Source organism: Strongylocentrotus purpuratus, unplaced genomic scaffold (assembly GCF_000002235.5).
Source record: "Strongylocentrotus purpuratus isolate Spur 01 unplaced genomic scaffold, Spur_5.0 spur5_scaffold_3, whole genome shotgun sequence".
NCBI classification, from domain to species: Eukaryota; Metazoa; Echinodermata; class Echinoidea; order Camarodonta; family Strongylocentrotidae; genus Strongylocentrotus; species Strongylocentrotus purpuratus.
The window spans coordinates 16,883,704-16,908,334 of record NW_022145609.1 but is presented as its reverse complement, the minus strand read 5'-3'; the positions used below and the strand labels follow the sequence as shown (position 1 = coordinate 16,908,334).

Genomic DNA, 24,631 nt, shown 5'->3' with positions numbered 1-24,631 from the left:
AAGATGGTGACATATATGTTAGGGTGACGTTCTTTTAGAATGTTAGAGAATAAAGAATACTGTTGGGCGACTTTGGAGATAATATCTGCGCATGGGCAGATAAAGGTCATTTGTGCAAAAATGTAAAACCTAGCGAGACGGCTGCTGATGAATCTTACTCAAACAAGTGAATTTTTATATACATGTACTTTCCTTTTTATCAACAAAGGCTTATTTTGATTTTTCTTTTTGTTTCTTTTCAAATGAAAATTAGATGATATCAAGTTCATTCATGCCCATGCATATCATTGCCATTAATTTTAATAGATATTTGAAGTACAGTCCAACCTGTCTATAACGACCCCGCCCAAGGAAAACACAAAAAGTGGTCTTTGTAGACAGGTTCCTTTAGCACATGTTTCAATGGGAAACCATTTTTAAGGGAAATAAAAAATGTGGCCTTTATAGACTGGTGGTCTTTGTAGACAGGTGATCACTAAAGCAGGTTTGACTGTATTTGATAAAGTGGCTAATATATGACAACATGCTTTTATGCAATTTCTCTCTTTTCTTTATTATCTTCAAGGCATCGGAATGGAAGGAAGTCCCAGCCAGTGGCATCTTTTGCCTGGATGTTGCATCCTTAGGTTCTGCAACTTCTACTGGAAGATCAGCTGAAATTGTATGGTATCCATGGCAACAACCATCACCCATGTGTACTCTGACACCATCTGTTGAGCCTGGGACAAACCAAGATAGCACTTCTAGTGATCCAGCTCCTACTCCCATCAGCCAAGCTGTGACCGTTTCGGAGAAGGTTAGTGTAGGAGCACCATTTGGTGATGTTCTGAAGTGTGTCATGGGGCACTGTTGCCTAGACAACCCGATCATCTCACCTCTGAACATGCATGTACCAGACCAGACTGCTGCCTCCGGTCCTGACTCTGAGACGAGGGATGGTGAGGGGGATGGGGCGAGGGACGGGGATGCAGTACTTCGTGTGAGCAGAGAAGTCCAGGAGAAGGCCGATGAACTGATCAGGGTTCTTGGAGAGGCGGTTCGGAAGAGAGTGACCAATGTGCCATTGAGGAGGACTGAGGTGCTTCAAAACAGTCCAGGGCATCAGTTCCAGGACCTCCACATACATCGAACTGAGCCTTGTTCTGATGATGGTTTCAGACCATGCCTATCTGGTACAGAAACATCTTCAAGGATGGTAGAGGGTGCTTGTGAAGCAGCTCACAGAAAAGAAGCAGAAAGGACAAAGTCCATGTACAAGAATCATTTAGACAGTGCCATCTATGATGATGTGAACAGAGTTCAGAGAAAACCAGGCCATGATCCTTCAACTCAGTCGCATGTAACAAACTACATCCCTTGTTGCCATGACAACGACCTAATTGTATCCTCGAACCCATCTCTCGCATCCAGTGACAGGTGTCCATCATCTCCTGCCGACAGCGGGATGACGGTCTCACCTGGAGTGGGGAGCCACGTGCATGCTGGGGATGTTTGTGAGCGCGACGGAGACATACCAACATGTATTACCTCGTCCTCGTGTGCGGTTTGCTGCCCTCGTGGTTCAGGAGAAGAGAGGGAGAGTGGCAGAGTTGGGGTGCTTTTCTCCGGGGGTTTGGATTCCATTGTTCTTGCTGCTCTAGCAGATAGGTAAGAATCGAAAGCGAACAGATCTTAAGTTGCATTAAGGAAGAAAAAAAATAATTAGGCAAGGTTTAATAAAAAAAAGTGCATTCATAAGATTCTGGACTAGTACAGTAAAATTTGGAGGATAAATATTGGTATGTAATAGAAACCTTACAAGTACATTTGTAAAAACGCAGTACCAACCACTAATTTGAGGCTCAAAATGTTTTACAGTGCCTTGGATTTAGGAATCTAATTACACAAGAAATATGTCAGGAATTATCAAAAGGAGCTGATTATCAAAATCACTCAGTGTCTGTTTATCACCATTTTGACATTAAACACAAAAGATTGAAAATTAATATTCCATTCCCATTTGTGTTGTCTGATATAAAGTTGGAAAATCTTGCATAGTGTATCGATTGATTTACTCAAACTGTAAAAGATTTGCTAGATTTTATTCAAATACATGCTTTTATTGTCAGATGTTACAATCCAAACTTGGTATGGAAAGGGGCTTGCTCTCCAATTTAGTAGAGCATTACATGTTTTAAGTCATTGTAAACTAATAAGCAAATTCCATATATGTCTTTGCTGTGCAGGTATGTACCTCGGGAAGAACCTATCGACCTCTTCAATGTGGCATTCGAGCAGAGGACTGTTGTTCGGCAAACCAAAGGAAAAGACAAGAAGAAGGAGAGAGGGCCTGAACTACAGAAGAAGAGGTAATAATAAACTGTGCGTGATTGGAATATCCATGTTGAATATTGATGTTTACAGTTAACAATTGAGAAATTCTTACCCCTTGTAAACTTTGATGTTTTTATGCCTCCGTTACGAAGTAGCCGGAGGCATTATGTTTTCGGGTTGTCCGTCCGTCTGTCCGTACGTCTGTACGTACGTCCCGTTCTCGTGATCACGTTATCTCAAGAACGGTTGGATGGATTCCTGCCAAACTTATATCATGTATGTATCTTGCAAAGCCAATGAACTGATTAGATTCTGGGGTCATGAGGTCAAATGTCAAAGGTCATGGGGCTCATTATGTATGCAAAAATAGCTTGTGAACGCATTCTCATTAGAACTGACTCATGGATTACTATCAAACTCAGGACATGTATGTATCTTGCAGAGCCAATGAACTGATTAGATTTTAGGGTCATGAGGTCAAAGATCAAAGGGTCATACATGTATATGAAAAAAGCTTGTAATCACGATATTCTGAGAACCTGTTAATGGTTTACATTTGAAGTTGAATTTTAAAAATTGCTTCTGTTTTGGTTGGTATAATCGCCCAATGGCGGAGGCATCATTTTCGACTGAGCGCAGTCGAAGGTCCATCTAGTTTTGTGTTTTTCTTGTCAACGTCCAATCCTCCTATCCTGCCTCTTCTCTTTCTCTCTATCCTATCTTACCCTGTCATTTCTCTCTTCCTCTTCTTAGTTCTTATTTTCTTCTTTCCTTCACTTAGTCCTTTTCCCCTTCGAAAGGTGGACAGGTTGAATTGGGCATTTGTTGAATGCTTTTAGATGCAAGCTTTAAAGGTAACACAAAGTTTGGGGAAATTTTGAAAAATGGGTGAATAGTGATTCTTTACAATTTTGATATATTTGGATGCTCCTGTGGATGTATTATAAGCACTCAAAAATTTAGCCCCTAAAACTCTTCTGGTTTCAAGAAAAGTTGAATATAAAAATATACCGGTGCTCCCAGTAAATTTTGATAAATTTCAAATAGCGCCTACGGCCGTGCAATGATAGCTGCGACCATGAGAATCTCAGAATATGTAGTTGTGATATATAATTTTCTTGACCTTGAGAGGGAGCTATACAACATAAAGAGTTATTATTTACAATAGCATAACTTTAGACCCGATTTCAACCACGACAATGATCACTGAATGTTGTAGGATTGCATATGATTCCAATATGTTAGTTTGAACCAAATTCATGACCCCATACCAAAACTTAGTATTACCTTTAATATGTCACTATCTCAAGAAACCTAAATCGGGACAATTTAATTTTGTTTTAACTTACCGGTATTTTAAATATTACAAAATGTGGTAAGGGCATAAATAATTTAGTTACCTGTACATCTCAGGAGGAATTTATTGTGTAAGGTAGGGGTGGAGACAATTACAGTCTGTAATTGCCCGTTTTTGATAATGAACATGCTCTGTCTTATAAACATGGGTCATGAAGATAGGAGGTTCATGAACATGTAGGTGTCCAAGTCACTTCTGTTTTCGAATATGAAATAATACTGTTTACATGCACATGTATGTGTGCAGGAGCAAGAGAAAGAGTTCTGTAAAGCTTGTCTTTAAAGGGAAAGTCCACCCCAAAATAAGTTTGTTTCGATAGAGGCAGAATAATAAGAAAATCAGGTGAGTGAAAGTTTGAGCAAATTCTGAATGAAAATAAGAAAGTTATGAATTATTGAAGTTGTGATCAATCAAATACAAATTGGCAACTCTGTGACTTATTATACGAGCTCTCCTTCATTTGCTTTGTGCATAATATTCCATAAAATCATGTTTTCTTCGTTATTGATGACGGAATATATATTTGTTCCTTGCAGGGGGAGTATAGAAACATATTTGCAATTATTATATTTAGGGTGCATGTATGGTTGAAATTTTTCTTGAGGGAAAATGAAAATTTTAGATTTTTTTAGTACTGAGCAAATGGAAGTTGAGCTCGCATGATACGTCATAGAGTTGCCAATTTGTGTTTGATTGATCACAACTTCAAAAATCCTAACTTCCTTATTTTTAATCGGAATTTGCTCAAACTTTCACTGACTTGTTTCTCTCATTTTTCTACTCCTATTAAAACTAACTTAATTTCAGGGTGGACTTCCCCTTTAAGTGATAAAATTGGAGAGAAGAGAAAAATTTGGGGTTTGCCATGGTCTCTGCCGATGATTTTGGAGCTATGCCAAGAGAAAAAGGTGGATGCAGAAGTGAGAAAAAAGGAGAGATGTGGTGGGAGGGAGAAAGAGAGAAAGAAAGACTGATTAGGGCTGTGGATGATAGACAAATACACGGTTTTCGAGAGGAGTAGAAGAAAGGGGGAAGGGAAGAGAATTGGCTAGGAGAAGAAAAATATGGAGAGAAAGAGAATTGTGTTTCAGGAACGGAAAACAACACTTAGAAAACAAAAGAAATCAAAGGGAGATTATTGACAACATAATAGAAAAAGGGGATCGATGTCAAAGCCCGAGTGATGTATGGGCAAACAAAAATAATTACGTGCACCCTAGCATTTATGTAAAATAATAATAATAATAGATGCAGCTTGTAAGTATCAGCTCGCATGGTGATGTCGAAATACAGTAGGCTTACGGTTGCACCATGTGAGAGAGGGGGGAGGATTGGGGAGTCCTGAAATGAAGAAAAGAATGATAGAATGAAAGGAAAGAATGATAATACAATGTGCCGCACGAATACAGGTCACAGATGAAGTTGTTTCATCCCAAATCTGGAAATCTCGGGTGAAATCCGAGGCTTAGTTGTGTAAACCAATCCCTCTGGCGGATCTGAAAACAAGCAGATCCTCCTGATAGCCATGGGAGAGTGCAACCAGGGGGAAGTAGAGGAAGGGGAATGGGGACAGGGGAGGGGTATTACAATGAGGGGAAAAACTGGAGTGCATTGTGAAACTCTGCCATCAATTATAAGACACCTTTAAAGGTGAATTGTGTATTAAATAGTGCATGGTTCAATAGAAACTGTCATAATTTTTAAGCCAAATTTGTGACATGGTCAATAGGGGAAAAAGTTAAGTAAATTTTTGAGGAATTTTCTATTTTGTCTTCACTTCAAAAAAAAGATCTTGTTAAACAAAGGTAAAACAAGAATACAAAAAATATCACTCCATATTTCAAATTTCATAGTCACTGAAAACATAAATGCATGTATGCTGTTTGTCATTTTAAGAAAATCTTTAACAAATTTATTGCAATAAAATTGAAATGAATTTCGACTAAATAAAATTGACTCTTTCAGCTTTGATGTTCCTGACCGTCTAACGGGCCGAGCAGGTTTAGAGGAGCTCCAAACAATCAACCCGTCCAGAAAGTGGAACTTCATAGAGGTGAGTTACAGAAACATATTTCTGAAATATATACATGTAACTACTAGATGAATTAAGGACATATAAATGAGACGATAATCGGGTAATGACTGGGCGCTGAAATGTAAGATTTTCCACGAGTACAGGTATTTCAGTACTTTTTTTTTCTTTTTTTCATTTCAATTTATTTGTTTTGGTATTAAAGTGGTCATGATTTCTCACTGTAAGTGTGTATAGTCAGAAGTAATCACATTTTAAGAATGACCCTTATAATTCAACCACAAAAGATACAAACGAAAACAAAAATGAATAAAACTGCAGTATAGCTTTGATGCCTTTAAATTCATTTGCCTATTGGGGAAATACTTACGATGCTTGAAACATGAATCAGGCCCGCCGATTCCAGTAATTATGATAAATGGCACATACCAATAATGCAAAAGAAAGAAAATTAAACCAAATGATAATTAACAAAATATGTTTCACACAAATCCACTAAGCATGTTTCCTGAACATCTACTTTCAAATCTGTTATAAATCAGTTATCCATTGTCAAATCTTCAGTTGTTCCCTTGGTAATGCTTGTCACTCATCTGTGAGAACTATTTCTGATTCCTCCTCTCTCTCCTCCCCACTCTCTCATTTTCTCTCCCTCTCTCTCGTTACCTCTCTTTTTCCCCCCCCCCCCCCCCCCCCTCCCTCTCGGTATGACTTTCTCTTTCTCTCCCTCCCTCTCTCTGTCTTTCTCTCCTCTCCCTCTCTCATCTTTCTCTTCCTCTCCCTCTCTCTCATCTTTCTCTCTCTCTCTCTTTCTCTCTCTCTTTCTCTCTCTCTCTCTCTTTTTCTCAACTACCAGATTGATGTCACTTTGGAATTACTCCAAGCGTTGAGGTGAGCACAGCAATCAAAACCATGCCATTTTTTGGCACGGGTTTCCAGCACGCAGCTGCTTGTTAAGTTGACAGATAAAGAGAGAGAAACATGGGATTTATGCATGCTTTACAGCAGCTTCAAGTTTAAATGGGGGTGTCAGAGTAGGGATTTAGGTTGAATCTAGAGATGGAATCATTATTGCTCGATGGTAGTACGTTGGGATGATGCTCAGATTTCAGAGTTTATTTTTAGCCATCTCTGTGAACTTTTGAACCGTTTGATTACAGAATGCCTTTCATTAACCCTTAGCCCACTAGAACCGAATGGCTCCTGTGTAATTGAGCCTTTGAGAGTGAAGAATGAGAGAATGAAGAAGTCAATGGATTAAAAGAGTCGTCATACAGCTGCATGTACGCTTGTACATTAGGTGTTTTAGTTTGATCATTTTCAGCTTTCAAGTGTATATATATATATATATATATATATAGTTATATTCTGTCTGATTCTATGACTGAAGCATTTCTGAAGCATTCAATCAGTGTTAAGAGTCAGTCTTTTAAAAAGAACTAGTATATTTTCCCTGAACCCCCCCCCCCCCCAAAAAAAAAATAATAATAATAATAATAATAATAAATAAATAAATAAATTTAAAAAAAATAAATAAAATAAAAAAAAAAAAATAAAATAAAAATAATAATAATAATAATAATAATAATAATAATATTAATAATAATAATAATAATAAAAAACTAGATTTGTAATACTTGTTTGGAACAAGTATAGGTGGGCTGATCCAACAAAAAATTGAGACAAAATGAAGGGTACATTTGAGATAGCTTTTTGTCTCAGCTACAACATACTCGAAGTTCAGCGTAAATGAAGCTAAAACGACGTAGATATTGCTCGCGAAAGACGGGAATGTACAATCAAGTTTTGAGAAAAAGTCATGTCCCATAGAGAATACACGCAAAATGTGAAAAATTGACATGCCTCCTTTAATCGCAAAAATACGCCATGATGCCTTTGTCAAAATGAAAAATCGTGAAAACTGGATTTGTAGCGAATTTTCTCAGCTAGAACATATCAAAATTTTGAAGACAATCGATCAATTTTTACAAAGATATAATCATTATGATGACGTCATGTGGTAATTGAGGGTCAAATGAGACATGAAATCATATCTCCAATTCATACTCAATCAAAATATGAAAACAAATTGGGGTCACCTTGCATCCTAAAGAGCTACAATGGATTTTGCATAGGCATGTTTTTGCCCATATATGCTATGTATTACAAGAGCTCGCGCGCACGGAAATTTATGTTTAACGGTCGATCATTCCGTCATTGATAGTCATAAAGAGATAAACATGCTATCAATTTGTTTGTAAAAATATGTGGAATATTATGAAAGAAAAAAAATGGCGATTCTTTGTTGTGCAATAGTTTTACGCGCGAAAACGCGCACGCATGCGCGTGTGCGCGATTTTTTATAAGATGCTTAGAATGGCCTAAAACGTATGCAAAATGATTTTGAGACGATTTTGAGCATTTCAAAATTTTACGCGCGCATTGACGCGCGGACGTACGCGCACGCGCGCGTTCTTTGACCTGAAATTGACCGGACGGATATTGTCCTTGATCATGATAAATATGAATGAGAAATAATTTACTGTTATGAAAATATGATCATGAGTAAATTTTCAGAAAATTTCACAAAATGGCGCCTAGATGACGTCATCAGTCAAGGTCAAGGTTGAAAAATTTGCTGTGTTTTGTTCATATGCCTATACATATGTGTGTCAAATTTCAAGGTATTTGATTAAACCATTTTCATGTTATCTTCTCCACAAAAAAGTGGGTCGAAATAAGAAAAATAAATAATAATAATAATAATAACTAGAATTTAAATCGTCACGAGGACGATTAAGGTGGTCTGTCTTCAAGTCTTATGATAGATTATAATATTTACTTTATTGAGAAAGGGAGAAGTTATATAGACATGTAAACAATGATGATCATCATGATGATGATGATGATCTTGATAGTAATGGTGATGACGATGATGATGATGATGATGATCATGATGATGTTGATGATTATCATCAACAGACCATGATGACATCAGACTGACAAAAATGAGAGAACATTTAGATAGTATATAGTCACAGCTACAACATACTCAAAAATCAACAAAAATCAAGCCGAAATAACGACGATATTGCTCGCAAAAGACAAGATTTTGTAGAATCCAGATTTGAGAAAAAGTCATCTCCCATAAGGATTGCACGCAAAAAGTAAAGGATCAAGTGATAATAGGGTAATAAAGTAAATATGGTTGTTTTATCACATTATTTACGATTGTACGTGTTTTAATATTGAAAGGAGATGGTACAGTGAAAGGTCAAAAAGAAAAAAAAGTGAAGAAAACAAATTGTTGGAGACGCCCGGACTCGAACCAGGGACCTCGAGGTCGGAAGTCAAGTGCGTTACCGATATACCAAAACATTTCCCATAGAGATTACACGTAAACGGGAAATGGAATTCTCAAATCCCACTTTGGAAGTGAAATATGAGCATGATCCCGGCATCTGAATGAAAAATAAAGGGCACACTTATGATAGCTTATTGTCTCAGCTACAACATACTCAAAGCTCAGCGTAAATAAAGATAAAACGACGGAGATATTGCTCGCGAAAGACGAGAATGTAGAATCCAGTTTTGAGAAAAAGTCATGTCCCATAGAGAATACACGCAAAATGTGAAAAATTGACATGCCACCTTTAATCGCAAAAATACGCCATGATACCTTTGTCAAAATGAAATATTGTGTTAACTGCATTTGTAGAGAATTGTCTAAGCTAGATCATATCAAAATTTGGAAGAAAATTGATTATTGTTTACAGAGATACAGTCAATTTTCCAGAAATATGCTGACTTCATAATATGCAAATTGAAATTTTGAGTTTGGAGGCCATTATGATGACGTCGTGAGTTAATTGAGGGTCAAATGAGACATGAAATCATACCTCCAACTCATAATCTATTTAAATATGAAAGAAATTGGGGGTTATCTATCAATTCTGAAGAGTTAAAATGAATTTTGTATAGGCATGTTTTTGCCCATGTATTGTGGATACAGATAGCGCAGGTCGGCGCGTGCGTTCAACTTTGACAGCCGCTAATTGCGGTATTACTGGTCGGAAACAGGTAAACAAGGTATCAAAATGCTTGGAAAAATGTAATAAATATGATAACAGAAAAAATTTGGCGATTCTATGTTGCAAAATGCCAGGACGCGCGGATACGCGCGGAAACGCGCGCGCATAATTACGCGCGCGCAAATTTTGAAAATGCTTAAAATGGCCTGAAACGTATGCAAAATTAATTTGGAACGAATTTGACCATTTTAAAATTTTAATGCGCGCGTACGTGCGCGTCGAGGTGCGCGCGCAGAATTTTTTGACATTTTTCGTTGACCTTTGACCTGAAGTTGATGTATACCAAATATGGTTGATTTTTGATGACTCGTTATCGAGATATGATAATGACCTGATTTTTACAAAATGGCGCCTGGATGACGTCACGATGACCTAATGACCTTGAAAAAGTTGATTTAACTTGAAATCATAGGGCTTGATGACTGACAGAAATTCAAAGGAAATTGACCATGTTGATTTCGAGTGAACGTGTGTACAAAAAAGTGTACGGAAGAAATAAAAATAAATAAAGAATAAAAATAAACTAGAAATTTAATTCGTCATGGGGACGAATTAGGTGGTCTGTCTTCAAGTCTTATGATAGATTATAATATTTACTATATTGAGAAAGGGAGAAGTTATATAGACATGTAAACAATGATGATCATCATGATGATCATGATGATGATGATCTTGATAGTAATGGGGATGACGATGATGATGATGATGATGATCATGATGATGTTGATGATTATCATCAACAGACCACGATGACATCAGACTGAAAAAAATGAGAGAACATTTAGATAGTATATAGTCTCAGCTACAACATACTCAAAAATTAACAAAAATAAAGCCGAAATAACAGCGATATTGCTCGCAAAAGACAAGAATGTAGAATCCAGATTTGAGAAAAAGTCATCTCCCATAAGGGTTACACGCCAAAAGTAATGGATCAAGTGATAATAGGGTAATATTAAAGTAAATATGGTTGTTTATTACATTATTTGCGATTGTACGTGTTTTAATATTCAAAGGAGATGGTACAGTGAAAGGTCAAAAAGAAAAAAAAGTGAAGAAAAAAAAATTGTTGGAAACGCCCGGACTCGAACCAGGGACTTCGAGGTCGGAAGTCAAGTGCGTAATATCGATATACCAAAACATTTCCAATAGAGATTACACGTAAACTGAAAACTGAATTCTCAAATCCCACTTTGTAAGTGAAATATGAGCATGATCCCGGCATCTGATCGAAAAATAAAGGGCACACTTGTGATAGCTTATTGTCTCAGCTACAACATACTCAAAGCTCAGCGTAAACAAAGATAAAACGACGGAGATATTGCTCCCGAAAGACGAGAATGTAGAATCCAGTTTTGAGAAAAAGTCATGTCCCGTAGAGAATACACGCAAAATGTGAAAAATTGACATGCCTCCTTTAATCGCAAAAATACGCCATGATGCCTTTGTCAAAATGAAATATCGTGTTCACTGCATTCGTAGAGAATATTCTAAGGTAGAACATATCAAAATTTGAAAGAAAATTGATCAACATTTGCAGAGATACAATCAATTTTCCAAAAATCTGCTGACGTCATAATATGAAAATTGAAATTTTGAGTTCGGAGGCCATTATGATGACGTCATGAGTTAACTGAGGGTCAAATGAAACATGAAATCATATCTCCAATTCATACTCTATCAAAATATGAAAAAAAACTTGGGGTCACCTTGCATCCTACAGCGCTACAATGGATTTTGTACAGGCATGTTTTTGCCCATGTATGCTATGTATTACAAAAGCTCGCGCGCACGGTAATTATCTTAAACGGACGCTCATTCCGTTATTAATGGGCAGAAAAAGTTGAACAAGGTATCAAAATGCTTGAAAAAATGTGCCAAATATGATGACAGAAAAAATGTGGCGATTCTATGTTGGAAGATGCAATAACGCGTGAAAACGCGCGCGCATGTGCGTGCGCGCGTTTTTTTGCAAAATGCTTAAAATGGCCTAAAACGTATGGAAAAATAATTTGGAACGAATTTGAGCATTTTAAAATTTTAATGCGCGCGTACGTGCGCGTCGAGGTGCGCGCGCGGAATTTGATGAAATTTTTAGTTGACCTTTGACCTGAAGTTGATGTATACCATATATGGTTGATTTTTGATGACTCGTTATTGAGATATGATAATGACCTGATTTTTACAAAATGGCGCCTGGATGACGTCACGATGACCTAATGACCTTGAAAAAGTTGATTTAACTTGAAATCATAGGGCTTGATGACTGACAGAAATTTGAAAAAAATTGACCATGTCGATTTCGAGTGAACGTGTGTACAAAAAAGTGTACGGAAGAAATAAAAATAAATAAAGAATAAATAAATAAATAAAGAAAGAAAATTCTAGCGAAATCAATAGGTGATCTGTCGTTGACAGACCACCTAATAAAGGCAATTTTAACAAAATTATAAGGTGGTCTGTATTAGATACAGCCCACCTAATTAAAAAAAAAAAATACACAACAACAACAGAGAAACAAACAAACATTGTTGAAATATCTGTAGAAAGCAGCTGAAATTGTTCATGATCTTCTTTATCACCATTTTCATCCATTCTCATCCCCCTCATCATGTTCATCATCATCTTTATTAACGTAAAACCAATACCACCACCACCACCATCATCATCATCATTAACACCATATCCTCAATCATTCTCATCCTCGTCTTTAGCATCCCCATTATCATCACTATCATCATCACTTTCACCACCACCACGACTATCATCAGCATTCCAAGAGGATTTTGTAATGTCCAATCATGGTTCATGTCATGAATGCAGGATTTCTCAAAGTTTGAACATTGAATGCTTTTTCTTGAGGAGCTACACTTTCCAACTCACTTATCATGTCCCCCCTTCAGAGGAAGTTGAAAATGTTTAGGAAATATTTACAGGAGTATCTACCCCTTACATTGATTTGTCAGTTAATGGTAAAGGATAACTCCAATCGTTAAACGGATATTGAATTATGAGTCTTCAGAAATTATTCCCATCTAATTCTTTGTTTGCTAAAAATAAAACTCTGTGCCAAATGTTTTTCATCATGTCCAGGCTTGCAGATAAATGTTCCAAAAACTCTTTAACTCGTACTTTAATAGATTTTGTATAATTACATTTTGTTTTTCTTGGCAACCGATTCTACCAAGTACAAAACCACATTTTTGCATGCTTGTACATCACCAAGCTCATTATTGGTTCTAGGTTTATTGCCAAGAATACCGGGCATCATGCTAATGAGCCATTGTTCTCATTTTGGCAGAATGTTACGCTAATTGACATATGCCTGACATTTACATCTGACATTTCAAACATTGTTTGTTATTCAATCATCCCACTCATGTTGGAAGGCACTGTTTCCAGGAAAATGGAAGATGTAGAGGGGGATAAAACAGTAGCATAAAGTTTCTTATAGCATGAAATTGGATGAGCAGATTGTTTAAAGTTGAATATATGAAGTATCATTCACCTCAAAGTTGGGAGAAAGTATTATCGTTAATCAATCTTTTTCTGGGCCAAATTTTTTTCAGAGATTGGGGTTATGGTTAGGGTTTGGTTAGGTAAAGTGTTAGTCCAAAGATCAAGTTAGGAAGCTGGTTATTGTCAAAGAATACTCCCGGAACAGTCACCACCAGCACATGTATCATGCTTTAAACAAAAACAACATTCTGACCGGCTGCTTGAGAAATTCTTGAGGGAAGATTTAAATTTCTGAAATATTACTACAGAGCATGTGGGAGGGGATCTCGCAAGATACATCACAGAGATGCCAATTTGTGTTTGATTGATCGCAACTTAAATTTGCTCAAACTTTCACTGACCGGCTCCTCTCATTTTTCTGCTTCTATTGAAGCCAGCTTTATATCAGGAGTGACTTTCCCTTTAAGAAGTCAATATACTTTGAAAATTTGGCAAAAGTAACATGCATGCAATGTAAGGCAAGACCTCAGAGATTTGGGTGAGAGCCAGAAACAAACCAAGATGTCATGAACATCTGGAAGGCGTTACCAAGGAGATTTTTCTTTCAAGCTATTGTTGTGGAAAGTCTTCCAAGAAAGGATTCCATGCCAGAGAAGAAATGTTTTGTGGATAAGAGCACATCATGATGAGCAGATTTCTTTTTTTGTTTTTTTGTTAAAGGTAAAGACCAGTTTTGAAAACGCCCCCCTCTCAAAAAATGAAATGGAAGCTTTTATTACCAATCATGTGAACGAATATGTTTTGATTAATACATGATGATAAAAAAATTGCCGGGAAACCGCCTACTAATTGATGTATTTGGTAAATTAGTTTATCTATTGGGACCAAATAGATAATATGCATGTGTCGCGCACGTGTGCGTAGTCCCATATATATCTTTCTGTGTACAGTGCTTGTAACTTTACGAAGACTGGGCCAATTTTCTTATCATTTTGATGATTCCAGAACCGTGCAGTACACACCAATACTTATATGCTAGATGATCAACCATTTTTGATCGATTCCACAACGTTTCTTTCACAATGCAATCGCATGACCAGAACTGGTCTTTATCTTTAAAACTTGGTAGACTTCGTAACTCCATACAAAATTTGTAAAGCATCCAGGGTATTTTTTGGCCTAGACCTTGATGAAAAATAGATATGAACCTTCGCAATACCAATCATAAAAGATGCAAACAAGATGAAAATATTAAAAAATTTGTTTCAAGACAGAGATAGTAGTAAAAGTCGCAGATTCCTAAATAAATCCGCCCCTCCCACTACAAAAAAAAACTCTGCTGCTCTGACCATATTTTATCCATTCTTTTTTCTTTCTTTTTTGATAGATTTTTTATTGTGAATAGAAATTCAAATCAATTCAAATTCATGCACTGGAAAGAAGAAAAAAAATTCTTCTCATCATCGATATATACTATTAGGTACTTATAGAAGTGAAAAAATAAAAATGGAAATGAATCAATATACTTATAATTATAATACAAAGAATTTGATAACTTAATGAACACTTGTAGAAAAGCTATACTGTGATCCTTGATAATCAAAGTAACTGTGTAGTCAATGTCACCTTGAGAGGGTCTTAAGCTGACAGGCAGTTGGTGGCAGTTGGTGGTCTTTTAGACAAGATTTGATAGACAAGATAACATAATGATAATCTTGGATCTTTTGTGTACAGAAGTGTGATTTTTTTCTTCTTCTTCTTTTGTTTGACTTCAAGTTTAATGTGATGTGTGGGAACACAAAGAGTTTTGTTTGTAGTTCAGATTTGTGGAAACACAAAATGTTTAATTTGAGTAAAAGATTTGTGGAAACACCAAATATTTAATGTGTGTTTAAGATTTGTAGAATCACAACTGATATTGAGAACTGTGTGATCAGTGCGCAAACACAAACGTACAGCTGAAGGACATTTTCTAGGAATGAAAGAGGGAAGAGGTGCTGTGGTCGAGTGGATACGTCGCCGGACTGTCGATCACAAGGTCCGTGGTTCGAGTCCCACCGCCGCACTAATGTCCTTTGGCAAGACATTGATCTACATTTGCCACACTCCACCCAGGCGAAGTAACTGGGTACCTGGTAGGAATTTATTCCTTGAAATGCTAGAGCGCCGTATGGCAGCCGTGCTAAAGCCAGGGTAATGATCGGGAGTGCCAGGAGGGACAAATCTGACTGACATGAGCGCTTTACAAGAACCCACTATTATTATTATTATGGACGCAGAGAAGATGGGCTTTGATAGTAAAATATGTTAGGCGACAGAGGGTGAATGCGAGGGAGAGAATAAGAGGAATGTTCAGTATATGTAGAGTGCTCTGTTCCATTAAAAAAAATTGATGACAATCTCCGAATTTCACACCTACAACCATCATTCTCCCCCCCCCCCCACCCCCACCAGGATCCATCAACACTATGTGTAACTTGTTTGTATGCATTTACTTTTTTTTTTTGTATTGCAATTCAATGTTAGGATTCTTGGGAGGTACAGTATATACATATAGAGTGCTCTGTTCCATTTCCAAATTCTTCTTCTTTAGGATAATATGCCTCCTTCACTGCTGAAGATTCTTGCAGATGTATAAGTGCATGTGTGTGAAGCGTAGGGATGCCCAGGTGTGCAGGTGAAAGGTGCATATATACAAAGTGCCAGTAAAAATGTTGCCAGAGTTTTGGTGATGCTCTCCTCAATTTCACATCTGCAACCATCATTTTGTTCCCCCCTATCAGGTCTGAGCATCTGTGCCATCTGATCTATCCTCAAGACACTGTTCTGGATGACAGCATAGGTTGTGCTATCTGGTTTGCTGCAAGAGGCAGGGGCAAGCTGATCACCCACAACACTCTCCAAGAGGAGGAACGCTTGGGAGAGCCCTACACCAGTCCTGCCAAGGTATGTCTCGTGATGATCTTAAAGCCTATCTGCATTAGTTCGGCCAGGAGGGATTAGACCTCCCTGCATGGTCACTGACAGGTGGTTATCACATCAAATCAGCTCTCAATTAACATAAGAAAAAGGGGACCATGGCAGGACCAATGATTAGGCATTGTTTGCTATATAGAGGGCGCAAGTAGCTACAAGTAATGTAGTGGGGCTTTAATGGGCAATTCCACGGTAACGGAAGGACACTCAGACAAGATTTTTGAACTTCAGGTTCATACTAAAAGAAATGTTTTATTAGTATGTATTAAACTATGGGGAACAAAATGTGTTTCAGTCAAGTGGAAAGCTTCATCAACTTCACAAAGTTTGGATAAACACTAATTAACTGGAAAAACCATGTCCATTTTTATGTCCTTCCGTTACCGAGATAATTAATATGCACATTCTTAAACTACTTAACTATAATGACAATTTTTTGGGGAGAATTAAAGGCACTTATATAGGTATTATATCTGTACTGTTTCACATCTTATACTAATAAAACAGTTCTTTTAGTATGAACCTGAAGTTCAAAAATCTTGTTTGAGTGTCCTTCCGTTACCGTGGAATTGCCCTAATAATAGTGCTGTAAATAAGCACAGGAACCTCTTTGTGCATGACTTTCCAGCAAATGTTGCAAATGATTCAGATTTGTACAATGGAATCACAATTGAACCAACCCAGAGTTTTTTGGAATTTACACAAGTGGCAGTTGTGTACAAGGTCAAAAAAGTTTTATGTTGCAAAGGTTTTTGGTTTAGGTGCAGTAGTGGGTTATTGTCATACAGCGGGCGATGAACCCAAAGCATTTGTTCATGAAAACGAGGAATTATATGTCATTGTTTCACTTTCTTTGTCAAACATATATTTGATTTCTATGGCGATGAGATCCTGCATGGCACGTGTTCCCTTACTCAAAATCAATTAGTGTTTTTGTTATGTATATGTGCACTGTACAATGCAATGAACCCAAAGCATTTGTTCATCAAAATGAGGAATTATATATTGTTTCACTTCCTTTGTCAAATTATCTTTCATTGTTATGGTGATGAGAAAAGGCATATGTTCGCTCACTGGATATCATTAACTAGTAGTACATACTTGGTGTATATGTAAGCTGTACAAGGCAATGAACCTTTAGATTTTTTCTCATGAAAATGAAGAATTACATGCCATTGTTTCACATCCTGTATCAACATTATTTGATTTTTATGGTGATGAGATGTCACATGCTTTCTCGCTGGGATGATGACTGCAACATTCATCGTCTTTTAATGGCCCCCCGCTGAGATATTACGCATTCCACTCCAGTTCATTGCATCCCAGAGTTGGTTTTAAATTGTGATGCAACGGCCTGGTTGATCCATCTCTTGTGAATTGAAAAGAAGACCAACAACCCCATTGCGATAACCTGTCTGTTAAATTGTTTTGAGGCGATAGCTTGTGAATGGATTTATGTGGCATGTGAGAAGAAGACAATGGGAGGTTAGTAGGATGAGGCAAGCAAAGAGAGAGAGATGGGAGGATAAAAAGAAAAATGTTTCTAGCATGAGAAAGAGAGATAAAGAGAGAGAGAGAGAGCGAGAAAGTAAGAGAGAGGGAGAGAGAGAGAGGAGCGAGCCTGAGTGAGAGAGTGAGAAAACAAGGAAGATGGAGAGATGGAAAGAGAAATATTTCAAGAGTGAGAGGGAGAGAGAGAAAGTGAGAGAGAAATGGAAAGATAGAGAAATATTGCAAGAGATAGAAATGAGAGAGAGAGGAGCGAGCATGAGTGAGAGAGTGAGAAAGATGGAAAGAGAGAGATGGAAAGAAAGAACGAGAAATAATTCAAGCATGAGAAAGTGACAGAGAGAGAGAGAGGGAGTGTGTGAGAAAGAAAGCGAGAGAGATGGAAAGATAGAAAGAGAAATATTTCAAGCATGAGAAAGTTAGAGAGAGAGAAGGAATGAGAGAGAGAGAGTGTGTGAGAAAGAAAGCGAGAGAGATGGAAAGATAGAAAGAGAAATATTTCAAGCATGAGAAAGTTAGAGAGAGAGAAGGAATGAGAGAGAGAGAGGGAGAGAGAAAGAAAGCGAGAGAGATGGAAAGATAGAATAGAAAGAGAAATAATTCAAGCATTTGAGAGAGGGAGAGAGAGAGAAAGCGAGAGAGATGGAAAGATAGGAAAAGAAATATTTCAAGCATGAGAAAGAGAGAGAGAGAGAGAGAGAGAAGCAAGAGTGAGAGAGAGAGAGAGAGAGAGAGAGAGAGAAGAGCAAGCAAGAGTGAGAAAGATGGAAAGAGAGAGATGGAAAGATGGAAAGAAAGAAAGAGAAATAATTCAAGCATGAGAAAGTGACAGAGAGAGAGAAAGAGAGGCTGAGAGACAACTGTTTATAAAATGCCTTGTCTTAAGACATACATGTATACAGTGTGAGTCAAAAAAAAGTTTACACCTAGAAAATTGCTAATTATTAAAAAAATGATATATGAACAGTAAATTAGTATAGCACGTCGATTTTCGCACTCTCGCAAACAATGCCTCCCGTTTATCCAAGAGTGAACACATACCATACAAAAATGATACCGAATGATTTGGTATAAAACGCTCTTTCATACGATGTATAATAATTTACTGTTCATAGATGATTTTTAAAATAATTAGCAATTTTCTAGGTGTAAACTTTTTTTTGACTCACGCGGTATACGGCCTTGGCTGAGATGAGAACTCTCTACATGTGCCTTTTGATTGAAGGTCGAGTGAATGAACCACCATACCACAAAGTGACGTTTCTTTGTTCATTTGTCAATATTATATTATTTCTCTGTTATTTTTTTGTTTTAATCCTTGTTTATAGGTGGTGTTAGTTGGCATGGGTGCTGATGAGCAGCTGGCCGGATACGCCAGACACAGGTCAAAGTTCAAGTAAGCTATAATGATAATGTTCAGATATAAGTGGGCAAGATAGCTTGGTGGTTGAACCGTGGTCTTGTAATAAACTTGGATGTTCTTGGTTCATATATGAGTCATTTAAAGTCTATTAAAGGTATAGAACAGTTCTTGTCATGCGATTGCATTGTGAAAGAAACGTTGTGGAATTGATCAGAAAAGGTTGATCATCTAGCATATACATGTAAGTATTGGTGTGTACTGCAAGGTTCTGGAATCATCAAAATGAAAAGAAACTTGGCCCAGTCTTGGTAAAGTTACAAGCACTGTACACAGAAAGAGGTATATGGGACTACGCTATAGATACCCTACAGTCCGGATAGATATAATAATTTACCAAATATGTCAATTAGTAGGCAGTTTCCCGGCAAAATACCTATCATCACGTATTAGTAAAAACATATTCTTTCACATGATTGGTAATAAGAGCTTCCATTTCATTTTTTGAGAAGGGGGTGTTTCGAAAACTGGTTTATATAATAAAGAATAATTGTTTCAAGTAGTAGTTGTTTGCGGTTTATAATACTGTGATTGGAGTTATCCTAGGGAGTAAATGTCTAGGGAATAGATGGATGGTGAAGGGGAAAGTTATTCAAGTATCCTTGAAATGTTATTGTCAAAAATTGGGAGATTGTCTAGATCTCTTTAAAAATTATTCAAACCATGCAGATCATATATTAATGTGATGACATGCTTTACCCTCAGAATGTCAGCTTTTGCCCTTTAATTTTTGAATTACGAAGCATATAATAATATTTGGTTCTTGTTAGCGCATATCACATTACGTCTTCTATGCGCTTCCAAAGAGCTTTGGATATTATTACCCCAGCTTTAACATGGCTGCCATTACGGCGCTCTAGCATTTCAAGGAATTAAATCCTGCCAGGTACCCATTTACCTCACCTGGGTCGGGTGTGGCAAATGTAGATTGTTATCCACAGTCCGGTGACACATCCACTCGACCACGACACCTCTACATATATCTAGTAGTAATGCTTTATTTTCATCCTGCAGGTCTGAAGGCTGGCAGGGTCTCTTAGAAGAGATCAAGATGGAGGTGGATCGCATCTCAGCTCGCAATCTGGGGAGAGACGACAGGTTAGTAATGCAAACAGCCTGAGTATACTATTCAGCACTTTGTATCTTCAGGAGAAAAATGTGCATCATTAATTGATCACTGTTAACATCCGTACATCAAGGTGCAAATATTTAGAAAAGTGAAAAACATATAGTTGGGATTTGAAACATTATCTCATGTGACCAGAGGAGGACCCGAGATGTATCCTTTTTATAGGGAAAGCCCCATCAGGGAAGAGAATATTCTGTGGTGAAAGAGGGAGCTTTACCAAATAAGGGTGCAATAATCGTAATATTGAAGAATAAACGGGTTGTGTACATATTAAAGTATTTGACTTTGATCATTAACAATGGGTGAAAATACATCGTTATGTTTATATGTTGAGAACACAATCAAATTAACATGCTAATATTTTCGTTCATACTGGATCAGTTAATTACTCGTAAACACAGTATAGGTTAATCATGATAAAAGATGAGAAATAGAAAAAATGCAGTTATGGTTGGTAAATACTATAGCAAAAAAAGTGTCTTCTAACAGACTAGTTTAACCTCTAAAATGTTATGTCAGATATGGGGTAGGGACACCCGACGGAATAGCCCTTATTATTTATCAGACTTGGAGGGCAGCATCGGATTACAAAAAATGCCTGACCTGTTTTCTGTTTACAACCCCTTGGTTCCCTTGCCCCACCAGACACCTGTGTTATGCTAGATGATTAACCCGTGACTCCTAAATCCATTAATCCCCATACTCTTACTACTGGGATCACCTGGTTCCCACATGTAATGGGTTAAAACCGTTACGCAAGCATTGTTTAATTTAATTGCCCTTTTGAGGCCTGATCCGTCTATGCTAGTAAACAAACTATTGATCTGGCCCGTCATCTGCTCAGTCCCTTGTGGGCGGGGCTTGTTTACGGGCTCGTGTGAGAAGTAACCGTGCGTGCAACTAGGTCTTACGTGTCTCGCGAGTATTGTAAGAATGTGGGCAATTGACGGTTGTCCAAATTTTGGTGTCGGCTCGTAAATCACCTGTAGTTGTTAAAATGGGGGAATGTGTTCATAGCTTCCTGTGTCGATAGAGATTCTTGAATCTGAAAATTTGTTGTTCATGTGTAGGTGACCGGTTTAGTAGCCTCGATCGAGTTCACTAAAGCCAATCAGTTTTATTTATGATCTATTGCAATTTCACTGTTCCTTTTCTTTTAGTATTTCAATTTGTTTACATTATTACTTTTAAAAGGGGCCGTTTCTGTAAAAATGAAAATATAAGAAATTACAAAAAGGAGATTAGACTCTGGAGTACTGAAAACAGTGAATATTCAATAATTATAATTGGTGGATATATTAGAAATTTCATTGGATTTTAATTGAATTTATCATTAAATGGTTGAGATAAAAATAGGGTCACCATTCTGGTTTTAATCTGAATTTTTGTACAGCTAGAACACCAAGTTTATTATGAGAGATTGAAAATGAGTGAGTAGGCTGAGAGGGATGGGTTGGATCACAAATTACGAGGGATACTTTAGTCAATATGAGAATTGATTTTATGCAGTTGTTACATGTATATAAGAGCCTTCTCCCTGTTTCAAATTTAAAGCTAATCTTGAGCTCTTCGATAAAAACCACAAGTCCCATTTGCACATAGTGACCTGTGTTAAACACTTGGTGTCAGGCCTACTTACAGTGTGTACCTTGATATCCTCATCTTTCTATGCTCTTTTATCAGCCCCTTTACATTTTCTACCACAATCGTTTGGCACATGTCATTTAGTTTGTAGTCTTGAACATTCAGTGAAAGTTTTGTTGGATTCTGTGAGAATTTATTTTCAATCATTACCAGAACTCAACCATCTCTTTAAATAGGAGCCTTCTCCCTGTCTCAAAGTTATTTCTATCTTTTTGTTTCCAGAGTGATATCTGATCATGGCAGAGAGTCTCGTCTACCCTATTTAGATGAAGATGCCGTCTCCTTTCTCAACAGTCTTCCTATTAACCTCAAGGTATGTGTACCGGAGTGTTGGCTCAGTCAGTAGAGCGTCCGCCTCACAACTGAGAGGTCGTGGGTTCGAACCCCGGCCGCGTCATACCAAAAGACGTTAAAAGATGGGAGTTGTAGCTACCTTGTTTGAGGTTCAACAATAAGGGATAGAGCAACGTCGATCTGGCGCTGCTCAGTGGCTGCCGGGCTCACGATCAATAGGGCAAAAAGAATTTCCGTTTCGGTTTAATAAAATTTGGAGTGGACTATTAGGCTATTATTATTAGGCTATTATTAAAGTCTCACATACAAAACTTGCATTGGTTTTAACCCGTTTTGTCATAATAAATTATAAAGTTGTTCATATTTGATTGCATTGGTGATTGCATCAATTATTATGTGTAGCCCATTTACATGTAGGTTGCGTGGTACGAAAAGGCTCATGAATTTACCAGCTCCACCTCTTAACTATGTGGGTCTACCTCTATAATGATAACATATCAGTTTCTACAATTATTCATTTGGGGTTTTGGGCGCAACTTTTCGTGCCACTACATTTCACTATTAAAGCTCCCTTGCTGTTGTTGTGCCATAGGTTTTCACATTGTACCTAACAATCAAAGAAAACATTCTTATCTCTATCCATTTACATTAGTAGGGTTGATAAATAGCAATGTTGAGGAACTTTCTGCGTAGTGTAAATGATGCCTCATGAGTTATGAGTAGACAAAAGTGTCAATCATATCCTGTGCATTTATATCAATGCAAAGTATATGCACTACCTAGTCAATGCAGTGATAACTTCCTTTAAAAAATAATGTATTCTCATTTAGATTTGAAGGAAAAGAAATGGCACTCTCTGTAACACTATCTTTGAATTTAGAAGGCACACATGGATTGGAAGTTAATGGCTTGACTTATAAATTCTCTTGTTCCTGTAAGCTTAAAGGTAAAGACCAGTATTGGAAACGCCCCAATTTCAAAAAATGAAATGGAAGCTCTCATTACCAATCATGTGAAAGAATATTATGTTTTGACTAATACATGATGATAACAAATTTGCCGGGAAACCGCCTACTAATTCATATATTTGGTAAATTTGTTTCTCTCATGGTCTGTGAGAGATATAGGGTAGTCCCATATACATCTTTCTGTGTATAGTGCTTGTAACTTGTAACAAAGAATGGGCCAAATTTCTTATCATTTTGATGATTCCAGAACCTTGCAGATGCTAGATGCTAGATGATCAACCTTTTCTGATCGATTCCACAACGTTTCTTTCACAATGCAATCGCATGACCAGAACTGGTCTTTACCTTTAATACCATAAACAGGATTCATGTAGGCAGGAGAGGACGACACACTTTTCTGAAATCATGTTGTTCACCTTTCCATCACAGGCTGATCTAAATCTACCAAGAGGGGTTGGAGAGAAGCTTCTTCTACGGGTTGCAGCCCAGCGTCTTGGGCTAGGGGCCTCCTCCAAGCTTCCGAAGAGAGCCATCCAGTTTGGATCCAGGATCGCCAAACTTGAGAACAACAGAGAGAAGGCATCTGACAGGTGCAGAAGACTGGAACAACAGGTGGATTGAGGGTTGCAGCCATTGACTTGGGCTGGGGATGTCATCCCAGCTACCAGAGAGAGCCATCCAGTTTGGAAACTGAATTGCCAAGCAGGAGAATAGCAAGGAGAAAGTCTCAAAGCTTCCAAAGAGAGCCATGCAGTCTGGATCCAGGATCGCCAAGCTTGAGAACAACCGAGAGAAGGCCTCTGACATGTGCAGCAGACTAGAACAACAGGTGGATAGAGGGTTGGAGCTCATCGGCTTGGGCTGGGATACATCCCAGCTCCCAATCCTGAATTGCCAAAGAACAGAGAGAAGGTGTCTGACCGAAGCAACAGACTTGTCATCAAGGGCATCATCCAGGCTACCCAAAAGAGCCATCCAGTTCAGATTCTAGATTACCAAGCTGAGAACAGCAGAGATGCAGCAGACTGGAACAGCATGTGAATTGGTGGAGAAGAAGTTAACAACTATTGTGTCTGATACAGGAGGGGAAAAAAAGTGGCATTTACTTGATTCATGCAATTCAATGCAGTTTACAAGGTTGCATAAGGAATACCAATTGAACTAACTTTTAAAATAGATTGATGAGGAAAGAAAATCAAGGGTTTGGATATAATTATAGTGTAAGTGCAACAATAAAAAGAGTTTCAAAGAGCACAAATGTACATTTCCTGACATGTAGAAGTAGAAGGAATTTTATTTCTTGTGACTTAAACTAAATTGCCAGAGTTTTGTGATTCAAAATTGTCAGATAAATGTTTTACTGGAGGGGAAAAAGGTGGAATTTACTTATTCACACACACACACACACACACACAATTAATGCATTTTAACAGGTGAAA

General features: G+C 37.6%; 1 protein-coding gene across 1 annotated transcript in view; it reads left to right on the top strand.

Moving 5' to 3' along the window:
- The window catches only part of LOC591452 (asparagine synthetase domain-containing protein 1-like), a 41,229-nt gene extending 16,598 nt beyond the window's left edge, over positions 1–24,631 (top strand). Inside the window, exons 6-14 of the mRNA XM_011665587.2 lie at positions 566–1,647; positions 2,226–2,348; positions 5,636–5,723; positions 6,559–6,593; positions 16,036–16,198; positions 19,066–19,133; positions 20,172–20,255; positions 22,153–22,243; positions 23,622–24,631. Coding sequence (XP_011663889.2) covers positions 566–1,647; positions 2,226–2,348; positions 5,636–5,723; positions 6,559–6,593; positions 16,036–16,198; positions 19,066–19,133; positions 20,172–20,255; positions 22,153–22,243; positions 23,622–23,813 — 1,926 coding nt within the window. The 3' untranslated portion in view covers positions 23,814–24,631. The remainder of the gene's footprint in view (positions 1–565; positions 1,648–2,225; positions 2,349–5,635; positions 5,724–6,558; positions 6,594–16,035; positions 16,199–19,065; positions 19,134–20,171; positions 20,256–22,152; positions 22,244–23,621) is intronic.